A 17,241-nucleotide genomic window follows, 5' to 3' on the forward strand; every position below is an offset into this window, starting at 1 on the left:
GCAAGAGAGTTTTGCATGTGTTCAACATACTCTTCCTCCCAGTACCAGCCTGAACATCCAGTGCCATCCCACTGAAATTAAAACAAAAAATTAGAACTTTAATCACAATCATCATGAAAATAAGTATAAATTAACCATAATCATCAAATGCGACAAAATAACTCACATTGCGATCCGGACACTTGTAGAAGATACGGCCTTTGTTGGGACACTCCTTCCTCACCCGATACTCCATCACAATCTTCTCCTCACACTTGCTGCATGCAATGAGAGGAAGGTCCAGCCTCAGTCGCTTTGGAACCCGATGAGAGGCCGAGGACCCAGAAGCAGTTGCCATCTACTCTCTATACTCATTTTTAATATAATATAAATTTCTCATTTTATAAACAAATAAAATTAAAAAAACTCTAAAATTCTCTATATCTCCAAACCATGAAGTGTGCTATGCATGCTAGAATTGAAAACTCAATACTAGTTTTGAATAACTACTTTAACCTTCTTTCATCCAAATACGCAAACTTTAAAGTGATTTTGAGCTTAATTGGCTTACAAATAAAAAAATCTAACATAAAAAACCACATATATATCTAGTCCACAAAATGAAATAAGCTACTGATGAAACATAAGAGTATAAAGTTGGTAACATTTGGAACCGAAGAATCGATGGAGGAATGGAAGAAATCTTGTGATACACCAGTGATGAGGAAGAAGAGAGGCCGGCGATGAAGCAAGAACACTGAGCTCGAAGTGGCTCGGGCTCGGGGAGGAACAAGGGCTATATAGGAGGGGACCTTTAGTCCTGGTTGGAGACAGAAACCGGGACTAAAGGTCCATTCCTAGTCCCGGACAGAGCCTCCAGCCGGGAGTAGACTTTTACTCCCGGTTGGAGGGACCAACCGGGAGTAAAAGTTAACCTTTAGTCCTGGTTGGTAGCTCCAACCAGGACTAAAGGTCCCCTACAGCAAAAGCCTGCCGCAGTAGCCATTGGGCAGGGTCCTTTAGTCCCGGTTGGAGCTACAAACCGGGACTAAAGGTATCTCTAGTTCCGGGCGCGAAAAATACCGGGACTAAAGCCAAATTTCGAGGTGGGATCAAAGGTCGTTTCTCTACTAGTGGACGCAGGCTTCGGCGCCGGCCTCCCGTGCAGTACTAGGTAATCCCTTGGTCATCTCTTTCATGTTCCCTTTGTTTGATAGAAATAGGGTAAAAGGTTCCATGCTGCAGAACATTGGTGTTTCGAATTGCCTCATTCCTAGTTGCCCTGGAGTGAATTGTAATATCATTTTATATGTCGGTAGAATATAGCTTCATTGCATTCATATTCATACTCTGCCAAAACTTGTCAGAGCACTCCGTGCCAACAACGCGGATCGGTCCCATGAAATAGATTCTAAAATTTTGGCGCAATATGTTAGTAGCACCGTGTCCCTGAATTTCTAAGGTACTGATATGGGTTCAAGGGGGTATCTGGATTATTATATACACTCTGCCTGGCTAGTCACTACTGGCAGTCGCGTTAGAGTGAAATTTGATGCTGAGCGGCGTGTATCTTTTGTATCTGAAGGTACTTGGAACGCATTGTATTATTCTGAATATGTAAAGCTTGTAGTATCTGAATTCAGAAGAGGCATGATAAGCTAATGGTTTATAGTACTCCGGTTCTAGTAGATCCGAACAGTAGCAATGCTAACCATGTACTACAGTAGTAGATACTGTATATTGAGGAGTTGAAGAGTTTGGTTCGCAGTTGTTTGGCAGTGGAATTTCTATCAGTTTGTAGTACTTGGTTGCTTGAAATAGATAAGTTTCTAAGGGATAGTGCAATGTATAATTGAAATTAGGAAGTGTGCTTGCATGCTTGTATTAGGTGTTTGCATAAGTCTCTAGCTTATCAATTTTCAAGAATACTTGACTGCACACTACAGATGTTCAGCAGAGTCAAATTAGGAAGTGTGTTTGCATGCTTGTATTAGGTGTTTGCATCAGTTGATATTCAAGGGAAATAAACCTTGCTTATGGCTGCAGTATATGTTACTCCCTCCGTTCCTTAATATAAGCCATATAGTTTTTAGCACCAATATTAACGCACGGCTTGGGGAAGGATGTGAGACCGAGGAAAAAAAGGAAAATCAGGCCATCTTCTCTCTCCCAATCAGATTGCTTTCTAAATCTAAGGCATTGGTTGGGGCATGTGCTGTGTACGGTGAAAAAGTTTCCAAACTAATCGGCGTGGGAGCTGATACATACCTATATTTTGGAATTTTCTTTAAAAATCTATATGGCTTATATTAAGGAACGGAGGGAGTATGTTTTAGTAATATCGCAATTTGATATCACAAAAGGGCAACTACACTACACACTTACCAAGTAGTCAAATTGGGCAATCGACGTCTCAGTGACATACTTTGGACATGTGTTCATTTCCTCCCTTTAGTTTCCAGTCATTGATTCCCACCTCTTTTTTTTAAATCTTTGGACCTCTGCTAGACAATTCTATACATGGCAGTTTTTAAGTGATAGCAGCTTTGCCAATTTTGCAGCGAGGCATATAGCAGCCGTTTCTGCCATAAGAACTGATTGGATGTCATTGATTCTTGCTTGGACATAAACTGTTGTTGATGATAAAACTCCTGGGTTGATGATGAATACACCTAAACACTATCGGAAACAAGCCTTTTGCCGAGTGTCTTGGTGTTTGCCGAGTGTATTTCCTCGGGCACTCTGCAAACAAGCCTTTTGCCGAGTGCTGCGAAAAAACACTCGGTAAAATAAATGCACTTGGCAAACGATGCAAAAAACACTCGGCAAAGTTCGACACTCGGCAAACTAGAAAGAAAACACTCGGCAAAGATAGGCACTCGGCAAAGAAATATGTTTGCCGAGTGTAATTGTCTGGCACTCGGCAAAATATTTTTTTTCTCTTTTGACCTTGAAACTTTTTCTACTCTCAACGTACAACATGTGGTATTCCATGTTAAAATTTGGTATATTTGTGGATCTTTTTGCTATATTTAATTAATTTATTGTATTTCTAGGAATTTTTTCGTATAAGTCAAATTTGAACCGTAAGTGATTCAAATAATAAAATAAAATGAGTAGAAAAATGATATTCATGTTATTGAGTCTAGTGTAAGGCGTCACTCGGGAAATGAAAAGAAATTTCGAACATCTTGTTCAGGAAACACGACCATGAACGTGTGACCAAATGGTTTTTAAATTCTAAAAAAAGGAAACGAAGTCTGAAAATCATGAGATTTGTCGTGATGTGATGATATCATACGTGGAAGCTGTGGTAAAAAATTGAGAAGGTTTCGCACAATTTGTCATGTACGATGTTTATAAACCGAAGCATCATAGAAGAATCGTAGCGTTGAGAAGGAATCGGTAAGTTTTGAAGTCAAAGTGACGATCAAATTGGGGGTTGACTTCAAAACTTTTTGTATAGGCAATAGAGAACATAGATTGTTTTATGTGAAAATTTGGTAATTTTTTTGATCTGTTTGATAATTTTAATTTATTAAGTGCAATTATAGAAAACAAAGGGTTTGCCGAGTGTTTTCTTTTTTGCACTCGGCAAAAAAAATCCTAAAAAAGGAGAAGAAAAAAATGGAAAAAAAACTTTGCCGAGTGCCCCCGATCTAGGACTCTCGGCAAACAAAAATATCTTACATAACCCCAGCGCCCCCTCCCCTTCTTCGTCCGCACCCAAACCCCGGCGCCCCCCCCTTCTTCTTCCCCGGCACCCGGCCCCCAGTGCCCCACCCCTCCCTACCGCCGCCCCTCCCCTTCTTCTCCCCTTCTTCCCTGGCGCCGCCCCTTTTTGGCCTTCTTCTTCCCCGACGTCGCCCCTCCACGGCCTTCTTCTCCGACGCTGCCCCTCCCTCTCCTGGATCCGGCCCTCCCTCTCCCGGATCAGCCGGTGGAGGCCGGTGGTGGCCGGATCTGGGCTTTGGTGGTGGCGGGCGCCGGGCGGTGTGGCGGCTGGCTTTGTGGTGCTGGCGTGGTGGTGGTGGTCCCCGGCGCCGCCCCTCCCCGGCCTTCTTCCCCGACGCCGTCCCTCCCTCCCCCGAATCTGGCCCTCCCTCTCTCATATCCGGCCGGTGGAGGCCGGTGGCTATCGGATCTAGGCTCTGGTGGTGGCGGGCGGCGAGCGGCGTGCGGCGTGGCGGCGGGCTTCGTGGTGCTGGCGTGGTGGTGATGGTCCCCGACGTCGCCCCTCCCTGACCTTGTTCTTCCCCAGCGCCGCCCCTCCTTGGCCTTCTTCCCCGGCACCATCCCTCCCTCTCCCGGATCCAGAGGTGTTGGAGCTACTACCACAATGGGTATGTATTCACTACTGGAGCTGCTTCCTCCACTGCTCCTATTTTATTAACAGTAAGATGACCTCTTGGTTGCATTGTTGGGTTGTTCCAGATGGTTTAGTAGTAGTAGCACCTCTGATTTGTTGTATGAAGAAACTGCACTGCCATTTTGATTCATGAAAAACACAAGTAGAACTATACCAACATAATTCACGATTACTAGTGCATCAAATATTTCTTGAATATATATGAGCAATGAGCTGTCAGCTTGGTCCAAATGGGAGCTCTTCATTGTCTTTTATCAGTAACTTGACATCTTTGAAATCACAAGTAGAACTATACTAACATAATTTACTGTAATGTAAGAAATATACATGGATGGACCACTCAAATAATATCATTATAATTTACTGTAATGTAAGAAATATGTTGCATTGGTCGATATGATCGGCAAGTTCGGCGTACGCGTTAGTTCAGTGGCCGGTTACACACATGCATGGCTTAGCTTAGCTTGCTACACAACTGGAACGAGGTTCTTTGCCGAGGGCCGGATACGCTTAGTAAAGAAGCCTTTGCCCTCGGCAAAGGCCGGTCGGCACAGTACCTCACGGCAAAGGCTACTTTGCCGAGAGCCGCATCTCGGGCTCTCGGCAAAGGATTTGCCGAGGGTTAGCCGGCCGTCGGCAAAAAATTTTGCCGTGACGGGGAGAGGTCATGGTAAATTTGATCTTTGCCGTGAGCCTTAGCAAGCTCTCGGCAAAGAATTTCTGAATTTTTTTTCCAAAAAACTTTGCCGAGCGTCTGTCAGAAGAGCTCTCGGCAAAGAATATTGTTAATTTTTTTTGACATTTTTTGTGCCGAGAGCTATGGCTCAGCTCTTGGCAAAGGCTTCCTCTTTGCCGAGCGCTATGGTCATGCGCTCGGCAAAGCTGGGATTCTATGTGTTCCAGAATTCCCAGCTTTGCCGAGGGCATGACCATAGCCCTAGGCAAAGCCACAGCCAGTTTTAATTTTTTTTTTGTTTTTTGCATTTCCAGTCAACAAATAAACATATATATGACATCCACATCACAATAAGCACATCCACATATCAATAACCACATCCACATCACATAATTCACATCCACATCACATAATTCACATCCACATCACATAGAAGTCTCGAAGTTCGAAGTCACGAACAAATCTCGACACATAGACAACCACAAGTGTAAAGTTCGACAAGCAACATAAACAAGAGGCATAGGAGGCGCCAAACTAGTCATGGCGACGGTCTGGGCTGAGAAGGCGCCACGTGCGATCCTAGGGAGTTGACGAGGAGAAGGTTAGGGTCGTTCGACGCCGCCGACTGACGCTACACAAACAAAGAAGATGCAGAACGTGTTAGACAACATAAATAGATAACCAAGCACTACATGTACTTTTTACCACCACGACCACACCACCACCACCACCACCACCACCACCAACCACGCGACACCACCACCATGACCACACCACCACCACCACCACACTACTACTAACCAATAAGCACACCACCACGCCACCACCACCACCACCACCACCACCACCACCACCACGCCACCACCACCACCACACCACTACTACCACCAACAACAACCACACCACCACGCCACCAACTCCACCAACCACGCAGCCACCACCACGACCACGCCACCACCACCACCAACCACGCCGCCACCACCATCACCACTAGCACTAGGTTTCACTAGGTTTTACTAGGTTTCACTAGGTTTGACATTTAGAGAAACTAAAACATTTGTCATACTCACCGGAGTAGAATCAAGCTGAGGTGGAGGTGTAGGCTACAGCTGACCGAGCAGGAACTGTGGGACCATTCCACCTTGGGTCATCGCAAGACCCCGCACGTAGGAGAGCACCTCTGCCATCTGCCACTGATCCTGCTCCTGCTTGGCCTCTAAAGCTACCAGCCTCTGCCGCTCAAGCTCCTGCTCAGCCTCCAAAGCTGCCAGCCTCTGCCGCTGCTGCTCCCGCTCGGCCTCCATCGCCTGCAGCTGTGCCTGCAACATTTGAAGCCAATGTTTCAAGATTGCGGAGCTAAGGTATGTAAAAGTCAAAGAACTAGGAATGGAAGAGAACACTTACCTAGAGTGTCGACACCATGGTCGGGCGCTGGTGTATGGCCGGCATTGAGCTCGTGCTCGCTGCTCAGATCTGGTGCAGCGGAGGAACAGAGGTTGTGTCGAGGACACCGTTGCCAAGCCAGAACCGCCCATGCTTCTTGCCTTGCCCCACCCTCATCACGAGCTCTGGATCAAGCCGCTCCTCGGTGGTTGGGTCGTAGTCTGGCCCGTGGACTGACCTTGCCATCTCTGTGTACGCAGAGATGCGAGGGGCAATGCTGGCGTTGGTGAATGACTCGGCAGGGACTTCCAGGGTCTAGTCGGTGGCGGACGTCGCCTTGCCCAAGTGGGACAAGGCATATGCCTTGAGGTGACCACAAGGGCGGCCACCATGTGACGCCGACTGCGAGAAAGACAATAACATTGTTAGAGTTGTTGCAGAATTGAGTGTTAGGTTAGAGAAATGGTTTCGCCTTACCCAAGCTTCTGAGAATTCAGAGAGGTTGCAGCTGCCTTGATGGTGTGGTACTCCTTGCATCAGCAAACGGCGCTCGCGTGCTTCATCATGCTCCTTCTTCCAGTCCTGGCTGAGCCACATGTCCACAATCCTCTCCCAGGCATCCGGATGCCGATTGCACCAGTTTGGAATCGCCTACAGGCCATCAAGCAAACGATATATCAGAAGATCAAATTAAGGAAACTTAATCTCAGAAGAAATCAATAGTAATGTTCTGTATTTACCACAAGGTACTCCTCCTTGGTCAGCACCACATGTCTTGCCTCGTCCTTTTTGATGCTACGCCCTTGGACCTTCGCATAGTGCCAAATATGCACCTGATGACGCGCATCGTGAATCATGTCCGTGATGCGCTTCTTACAAGAAGCGACCGCCACCTGGTACGCCCTGTGCTCCTTGCCCTCCTCGATTCTAAAGAAATCATGCATAAAGGCGCGAGGTATCAATTACTTATTAGAAGAATGCCCAATGAATATCATGTATCTGTGGCTAAAAGAATACAATGTGTGCCTGAAAGACTTACCGACAGGTCCCTGACGACCCGCTCCGCCTTGTTCCTGTATCTGTGGCCACTATGATCCATGGCACCGGCGGCCAATTCGTAGTGGTTGAACTGAGTGGCCGGCTTGAACATGTCCGAGCTCACCTCCACCAGGCCAGGGTAGTGCTCCCTGCACAGACCTCCTAGGATGCCATTCACTTTGCGTGCCTTGGCTCCAGTCTCCACAAGTTTCCAGTTCCTACACAAGTGATTACAAAAAGTATTAGTTTGTATTTTGATTTTCAACATTTCAAATGAAGAAGTTTCGAGCACATCTTAAGTTACTTACCTATCCCCATAGGGTGTGATCAGCGGGCGGGCCGCTTCAGGTATTGGTCGACGCGGGAGCTTCGCGGGACCACGCAAGTACACCGTCGACACACCAGAGGAAGTGGATCCCCCTACAGTCGCCTTGTCCCCTAAGGTGGAGGAGGACCCCCTACATCAGCATGCTCCATCGCGGTGGCAGGCTCCTCCACGGCCGTAGGCTCCTCCACGGCCGGAGGGGTAGTCGGCTACGTCCTGCTCGGACGCCTGCGGCTCCTCCGCCTTGGCACCGGCTCTGGAGGCTGAATCGACGCCTCCGGCTCCTCCTGGCTGGCGTAAAGAGACTGGACGGACCTCCTGGGTGGCATCTCCTGCATTAAAAAGAACAAAACAATTAGCATATATAAACGATACATAATTAGAAAGAGATGCAAAATGAAGATAATTACATGCAAAATGAATATAATTACAAAAACAGATAATATTACATGTATTAGAAACGATCTCCACGATCGGGATTAGCTAGATTGTACATATCGTCATCGCTATCAACCATGTCCAAATCTTCATCCGCCTCCTCGTCATCACTATCAACACCTAAGTGTAATCGGTCAAGGAACACTATGTCCTTTGGATTTTCCACCTCATCTCCAGAGTCCTCGTCCACAACCCTTTCGATGTCTGTCTCCATTTCGACTAGCCCAGTTAAGTCTATCTCAAAGCTCCCTTGTAGCCCCTCTTCATGTTGATAGAACTCTCCGTCATGTGTTTCTGGGTTCAAGTTGTAATCTTCATCGTTTGGGAGAGGTAGTCTACTGTGCGGCGATATTGTGTGAACAACATACCAACCCTTAAGGTTTTCCTCGGTTTGGCAAGCATATGGACTATAATAGACTGCTTGGCTTGTGTGGCCACAATCCATACATCATCACCTTCATAGACGGAATCCTGTCGAGTCTCGACTAGCCCCAGATGAGGGTACTGTCTCGATACCTCAGGATCAAACCACCGGCATTTGAATATGACAGGACTAAAAGGCTCGGCTCCACGAAACTGGAGTTCGTATATTTCTTCAAGTATCCCATAATAGTCCTTGCCATCAGTTCCGGGCATCATAACTTTGGTATTTGTGGTCCTTCGATGCGGCCGACTCTGCTCGTAGCTTGTTGTGTGAAAGCGATACCCATTGACGTCATAAATGTTACATGACATGACCCAAAAGTTGAAGCCATCGGCAACCTGCCGCAATTCGGCACTTATAGACGCATCCCTGTAGCACTGCAAAGTTAGGCTAGAGCGTTATGTTATTCACACAAACGACCAACTTGAAATCAAGAAACAAGGGGAAGTTGGACGGTACCTTCTTTTGGAACCAAGAAATGAAATCCCGCTCCTTAAGAATGGTATCAACTTCATGAGGGTGAGGTCACCTAGATTGACGCCAGAATAGATTAACAAATTCCCTATGTAGACAAGAAACATGACGGGGTTGGATGCAGAATAGTGACGGTGTAAGTAACAAGTTCGTTGAGAACTTACTCGATATACGACGCCACTTCATCTAGGTTGGCCAACAAATATAGCATGATACTGTGCCACTCTTCATTGCTCAAGGTCTTTGGGCTCAATGTACTCGCTCTTCCGAGTGACCCTTTCAAAAGGTTGAGGGTAGATTTATTTTCGTCCTCATTGTAACGAGCCGGTCGATTATGCACGCTAGGAAGGTTGCCCTTATAGTATGTTGTTGTGAAGTTTGACACCTCCTCGTTAATGAACGCCTCTGCCATGGAAGCCTCAATTCTGGCTTTGTTTCCACATTTCTTGTGAATAGTCTTTAGACATCTCTTGATTGGATAGCACCAGCGGTTCTGCACGGGCCCCCCATTCGTGCCTCGTACAGGAGGTGCATAATCAAATGCTACATCGATAGGAAGAAGCCGGGTGGAAATATCTTCTCCAACTTACAGATCAACTCAGGGGCTCTTTTTTCCAAGTTAGCCACCACGTTTCGAGATAACTCCTTGGCACAAAGCTGGTGGAAGAAATAGCTCAACTTTGCCAGCACGACCCAGACATGCTCAGGGACAAAGCCTCGAACCATCGACGGAAGAAGACGCTCAATCCATATGTGGAAGTCATGACTCTTCATCCCTAAGACTCGGCCAGTAGATGGGTTGGCCCCCCTCTTAAGATTCGCTGCAAACCCATCAGGAAACATTAAGTCCTTGATCCATTGGACTACAACCATCCTATGCTTCTTTTCCAAGACGTAATCGCCCCTAGGCCTTCTCCATGTCTTGCCGGCTCTTGGTGGTCGCATCTCTAGGTGTGGTCTATCGCATAGCCTTGCTAGGTCCGCTCTATCCTTAGGGTTGTCCTTTGACTTGTCAGTGTCCATGAGTGTTGCCTAGAGAGCTTCGGCGACATTCTTCTCAGTGTGCATTACATCAATGTTATGTGGCAGGGCCAGGTGCTTAAAATAGGGAAGCCTCTCCAAGCCCGACTTATGAGTCCACATATGTTGAACACCATACCCCACGAAACCAACTCCATCTTCCTTGGTGACAAGACCATCTATCTGAGCAAGAACCTCGGCGCCAATCATCTTCTGTGGTTCAGGGTCTGTCACTACGACACCTTTCGTAAAGTTCTTAATGTCTCGTCTGAATGCATGGTCAAGAGGGAGGAATTGTCGATGTTTGTCGAACGAGGAAAACTTGCCACCACTCTTCAACCTAATGAACTGCAGAGCTGCCTTGCATACCGGGCATGGGAACTTCCCGTGGACACACCAGGCACTGAATAGACCATACGCCAGAAAGTCATGCATCGAGTAGTGGTACCAAACGTGCATTGTGAAGTTCCTCTTTGCAGCACGGTCGTATGTCAGTACCCCGTGATCCCATGCACTGATCAACTCATCAATCAAAGGCTCCATGAACACACCCATATGTTTCCCCAGGTGACCAGGAATTATCAGCGACAAGAATATGTTCTGACGTTGAAGAAGGACGCCGGGGGGGGAGATTGAGGGGGATAACGAAGATTGGCCAACAAGTGTATGGGGCTGCCATCATTCCAAAAGGATTGAACCCATCTGTTGCAAACGCAACACGCACATTACGAGCCTCTAGAGCTTTGTCAGCATAAATGCCATCGAATGTTTGCCATGCTTCACCATCTGATGGATGTACCATCTTGTCAGGATTGTATCGGATGCCATTTTTGTGCCATGTCATCTGTTTCACGGGCTCCTTGCTCATGAATAGCCGTTGGAGTCTCGGTATGAACGGAAGGTACCGTAGGACTTTCATGGGGATTCCAAGCTGCTTCTTCTACCCATCACTAGATTCTACCTCCACATACCTAGAGGTCTTACACTTTGGACAGTACTTTGCTTTCGCGTGTTCTTTCCTAAAGAGGACGCACCCGTTCTCACAAGTGTGTATCTGCTCATACGGCATCTTAAGAGCTTTGAGGAGCTTCACTGACTCATACATGTTCTTCGGCAGCGCGTGATCTGCCGGAAGCAGGGTCCCAAAAACTGCCAGCATACTATCGAAGCAGTCTCGACTCATGTTATGCATGGACTTTAACCCCATTAAGCGTCCAATGGCATCGAGTTGAGAAACATTTGTCTTGTCATGAAGGGGCCTCTTAGCCGACTCCATCATGTGATAGAATGCCCTTGCGGTTTCCTCTGGCTCCTGCTCCTCGGTTTCATCCGTACATCGTACACCAAAGTGTGCTTGGTGGAAGTCATCCATCATGTCTGGTACCCCGCCATCACTATCAAACTCCTCCAAGCGTGGCCTCAATGCCTCATCTCTAATACGATGGCCTTCACCATGGCACACCCACCGAGTATAGTCTGGCATAAACCCAAACTTGCAAAGATGTTCCTCAATGACCTTCCTGGTTTTCCTATTCCTGTTTGCACATTCGATGCAGGGACACCACACCTCTATCGCTGCTTGAGCACCCACACCAAATGCTTTGTCCAAGAAATCCTCAGTCTTCTGTATCCATTCACAAGTGACCTGATTCTAACTACGGCGGCCCGTGTACATCCAATCACGGTTATCCATCATCTACCATATATATAACAGAGTAATATAACCATCAATAGCATATGCACCACTTGCCTACTTTCTAATAGGTAGGGATAGATCCTAATCCCACCCACGAATGCGTAGATGAGGTTAGTTTCCATGCTCCGCTCCAATCCGAGATAGAATTTTGGCAGCACATCCCCACTGTTCTCCCGATACACGTCCTGGAAGGGAGAGTGTGTATCTGGAGAACAACAGGGAGGTGCTGCCGAAACTCCATCTCAGACCAGACCAGACCATACAAACTAAATCATCTATGCATCCGCGGCTGTCCAAATAACGTGGACAATCCAAAACAGATACGGTCGTAGATATGCAGAGATCCGCATACCTACGACCGTATCTCTTTCGGACGGGAGACGCCTAACTGGTTTACACGATCTAGCTAGGGTTATGGACAAAGGGCTTATACCTAGGGTGGCGGTGGAGTGGAGAGGTGACGCGGTGCAGGCAGACCCAAAGGAAGACACTCGGGGTACTCCGGGTCCCCTCCGTCAGGCTCTTCTCTACAAAACAAGAAACACAATTTATAAGTTCAAAATTTCGGCAGAACCTCCCCTGTACGGGGAGGCTTCCAAAACCTGCAAGGAAAAAGACGGCACGATGGCCAACATCCACAATTTTGGCACGATGGCCGACACAGCGACATATGGCACGATGGCCAACACATCCACAAAAGGCACGAAGGCCCACTAATCCAGAAATGGCACGAAGGACAGCAACAGGCGGGAGGGGGCTTTACCTTGGGTGGCAGTGTAGTCGGGTGACGTGGAGTCAGGATCACCCTCGTCTTCGGCTAGACACGGGGAAAACGGCGACGACCGCTCGACGTGACACGACGACACGGGGGCATGACGGTCGTCGGCCTCTCCTTCTCCCCTCCTTCTCCCCTCCTCTCTTCTCCCTTCCTCCTCCAAATGCTCTCTGCACGGCCGGCAGGGGCGCACGGGGCCAGCCGGGGGCGCGCGGGGCCGGCCGGGGATGCGCTGGCCGCGGGGGTGGGCCACCGGCGGGCGTGGCCGGGGGCACGCGGGGCCGGCCGGGGACGCGCTGGCCGTGGGGGTGGGCCACCGGCGGGCGTGGCCGGGGCCATGCGGGGTCGGCTGGGGACGCGCTGGCCGTGGCGTGGGCCATCGGCGGGCGTGGCCGGGGGCGCGCGGGGCCGGCTGGGGATGGCCGAGGCGGGCGACGACGTGGCCTCGACGACGACGGTGCTCGGCGGGCCGGGCTGCTGCTCCGGCGGCGCGGGGACAGGGCGGGGGCCGCCTCCGGCGGCACGGGGACGGGGTGGGGGCGGGCTACGGCGGCGCAGCTACATATGTCCTGGTTTGTGAGCATCGTACGTTACAATGTGCTCGAAACTTTTTCAAATTTTTTACACGGCATACGCATACGATACGGCGACAACTCGACAAATTTCATGACTTTCGGAATTCATTCGCATTTTATACAATTAAAAAACCACTCCCACGCAAGTTGGCGGCGTTGCCCCGTGAGCACGTTGATTGAAATTTCGAGACAGTTCCTGGATTTAGCCTAAATTTACACTAAGAAATAAGGATAACATTTTTTGAACGAATATAATCCATTATTCGATGCACCTGCAGTTCAAACTTACATTTTCTGGAAAAATTCAACAAAACAAAATAAACTATAGAAATATGCCAAAAGGCAATGAAAATGTCCCAAATTTAAACATGTTGTTTGTGGTAGTGTACTAAAGCTTCAAAAAAAATTGGTAGCAAAAAACCAAAAAAATTTATTTTGCCGAGTGCCTAGGGTTGGCACTCGGCAAAGAGCTGCTGAAATTTTTTTAAAACTTCGCCGAGTGCCAGATCACGACACTCGGCGAAGAAAATTGACTTTGCCAAGTGCCGCCGATCTGGCACTCGGCAAAGTCGCCGTTTCCTTCAACTGCGCCCGGCCGGCGCGCTCTCTGTCTCGCTCTCTCACCTCTCTCTCCCTCAGCCGCTGCCGCCACACCGCGGCGCCCCAGCCACCACGCCTCCCTGCCCCGGCCACCGTGCCACCGCGCCCCAGCCACCGTGCCTCCCCGCCCCGGCCACCGTGCCACTGCAGAAGAGAGGAGGAGGAGGCAGGGGAGAAGAGAGGAGAAGGGGAGAAGAGAGGAGGAGGGGAGAAGAGAGGAGGAGAAGGAGAAGGAGAGGAGAAGGAAGGTGCTGACCTAGGCCCGTCAACCCTCACGGCGCTGCGGTCGTCCCCGCCATCGTCGCCGACCCTCATCGTTGCCATTCTCGTCGTGAAGGTATGCCCTACACCTGTTGTAGTTAGTAGTAGTACTTAGTAGTGTTAGTAGTAGTTAGTAAGTAGTAGTAGTTAGTAGTTAGTAGTGTTACTAGTATTGTTAGTAGTAAGTAGTGATAGTAGTAGTGTTAGTAGTAGTAGTGCTAGTGTTGGTAGTAGTTGTAGTGGTAGTAGTACTTGTTGTTGTACTACTTCGATACTTTCATCTGCATGGAAAGAGAACTAAAGTACATGGCTCGTCTTGGTATATATATGTTTGTTGGCCTTCGTGCCTATGTTTGGTATATATGTGGTTGTTGGCCATCGCGCCTACGTTTCTTGCAAGTTTTGGAAACCTCCCAGTGCAGGGGAGGTGCTGCCGAAATTTTCAATGGATTCTAACCTATTGCCTTTTTATGTAGGAGAAGGACCCGTGGGAGGGACTCGGCGACCCCGATCATCTTTGTCGGCGCTGCTGGTCTGCCTGCACCGCATCGCCTCGCCACTGCACCGACACGCCACTGCCTCGCTAGCCTGACTCCATCGCCACCCTAGGTATAACCCCCTCCTCCTTTGCATGCATGTTTTATATGGTCATGTAGCCTAGTTAGGCGTCTCCCGTTTGAAATAGATACTATTGGAGGTATGTAGATCTTTGCATATCTACGACCGTATCTCTTTTGGATTGTCCACGTATTTTGGACAGCCCGCGGATGCATAGATGAGGTTAGTTTCCATGGTTCGCTCCGATCCGAGACAGACTTTCGGCATCACCTCCCTGTTGTTCTCCGGATACACACTCTCCCTTGCAGGACGTGTATCGGGAGAATAGCGGGGAGGTGCTGCCGAAATTCTGTCTCGGATAGGAGCAGAGCATTGAAACTGACCTCATCTACGCATCTGCGGGTGGGATTAGGACCTATCCTCACCTATTAGATGGTAGGAACGCCATGCAGATGCAATTGTTGGTTATATTACTCGCTTACATATGTATATGCTAGAGGATGGAGAACTGTGATTGGATGTACATGGGCCACGCAAGTATGACCCTAGAATGGTTGACTAAGACTAATGCTTTCTTGGAGCATTCAGTTGGTGAGGCTGCTAGAGGGTCGAGTCGGATGTCGTGTCCCTACAGCAAATGTGACAACCGTGTAAGAAAGAATAGGAAGAACGTGGGGGAAGATCTTTGCAAGTATGGATTCACACCAAACTATACCTGCTGGATCCACCATGGTGAAGCCGATCATATTAGAGAGGAGGTGGTGAGACCACGCCTCGAGGCTTTTGATGGAGATGCGGGGGTAGCAGACTGGATGGATGACTTTCAGGAGGCACGGTTTGGTGAAGGATTAGAGGACGAGCCAGAGGAATCCGTAAAGGCGTACTACGATATGTTGTCTTGGGCACAGAAGCCCCTTCACGAAAAGACAATGGTTTCGCAACTGGATGCCATTGGACTACTACGGCATAGTAGAAGAAATATACGAGCTCAATTTTGAGTGTCGCAAAGCTCCTAATCAAGTCGTATTCAAATGCCATTGGTTCGATCCTAATGTCACGAGAACAGCCGCTGAGATTGGACAAGTCGAAATTCGATAGGATTCTATCAGGAGAGGATGTCTATATTGTGGCTCAACAGGCCACGCAAGTTTATTATCTCCCATGGGCGTGCCAAAAAGACCCCAATCTTATCGGTTGGTACCTTGTGCAGTTGGTATCGCCGCATGGTAAACAGCCTGTCCCAAACGATGAGGATTACAACTTTGACCCAAACACACGGGAGTTCTATCAACCAGAGGGGCTAGAAGGGAGGTTTGACATAGACATGTTTTCGCTGATGGGCATGGAAGTAGACAATGACATTGATCAGGACGATGGAGATGAGGATGACAGAGAAGAGGTGCAAAATGCTAAGGACTTACAAATGCTTGAGCGATTACAGTTAGGCGATGACAATGATGACAACGATGGAGATGAGCCCGATTTACTCGACAATATTGATAGTGATGACGACACCTATGATCCAGCCGCTGCCGATCATGAAGAATATTTCTAATCTATTATTATTATTATTATTATTATTATTATTATTATTATTATTATTATTATTGCAATTATGTTTCGTTCATTTTGCATCTCTTTATAAGTACTTGTAATTTAACTGTGCTAATTGGTTTACTCTTTGAAATTGCAGGCACTCGACAAAATGTCGGGCGGAAGGCAGGCCCGTCGGGGGGTCAACTCCCTCTACATGAGGGAGCGCTCACCACCCCACGCTGAGGAGGACGCCTTGCCAGAGCCACCGACGAGGAGGACGAGGAGCGGCCACCCCCGTGGCCATCCGAGGATGAGGGTGCAGCCGGCTGCCACCCCGTTGGTGGACGAGGACGACCAGGTGGTGGGCCTGCACATAGGAGGGGGTGTCACTTCCTCTGACTCGTCGGACCACGGGTAGGCGGCGATAGCGACACCAGGGGGTTCCACTAGCACTGCCTCTGGCTCTACCTTGTCGGGAGTCTACTTGCGCGGGCCCTCGTAGCTCCTGGCGCGGCCGATCCCACTTCACCGGCGCCCAGTGATTCGACCCAGCGGCGACAAGTAAGTATTATTTCACTACTATTTCATATGACATGTTGAAAATCAAACTGGAGACTAACAATTCTTCTTAATGACTCTTGCAGCAACTGGGAAGTTGTGTCCAGAATGGGCCGACACATCAATGGCACCCTGGGCCTTCTGATTCGGCAGCACTACCCTGGCATGGTCACCTACGCCTTGGTGACTTTGCCACCCTGGACGTGGGACCACTTCTATGCCGCCAAGGACAGCGAGTTCGGCACCGTTGCGGCCCGGATCAAGGCTGAGTTCTGGGTGAGTCTTCATCGCACTAAATTGGTCAATACTACGCATTCATTAGTCGTTCTTGAAATAATGAAACGATACATGATGCCTGTATGTAGGACTTCTTCAGGTGCGATGAAGGGTTTGAGGACCGGGCGACGCGAGTGCAGGACAAGGTCTGTAGGTCCTGACTCTCGGACCTGTACCACGAGACGTGGCTCTAGTGCATCATCAACTACAGCGCTGACGTCCTTGGTCAGGTGGTGAGGAAGGCCGATGCCAGGACCAGGACACTCACCAAGGAGCAGTA

General features: G+C 48.7%; 1 protein-coding gene across 1 annotated transcript; it reads left to right on the forward strand.

The window, feature by feature from the left end:
* The first annotated feature begins 12,694 nt into the window (after positions 1-12,694).
* LOC136523305 (uncharacterized) lies at positions 12,695-13,177 on the forward strand. Its single transcript, XM_066517027.1, has one exon. It carries the CDS (start codon positions 12,695-12,697, stop codon positions 13,175-13,177), a length of 483 nt encoding a protein of 160 aa, XP_066373124.1.
* The last annotated feature ends 4,064 nt before the right edge of the window (positions 13,178-17,241 follow it).

This window comes from Miscanthus floridulus, chromosome 18 (genome assembly GCF_019320115.1).
Source record: "Miscanthus floridulus cultivar M001 chromosome 18, ASM1932011v1, whole genome shotgun sequence".
Lineage (NCBI taxonomy): Eukaryota > Viridiplantae > Streptophyta > Magnoliopsida > Poales > Poaceae > Miscanthus > Miscanthus floridulus.

Excerpts from the sequence above, each read along its gene's own strand:
- LOC136523305 (XM_066517027.1), top strand. The coding sequence starts at position 12,695 with ATGACGGTCGTCGGCCTCTCCTTCTCCCCTCCTTCTCCCCTCCTCTCT.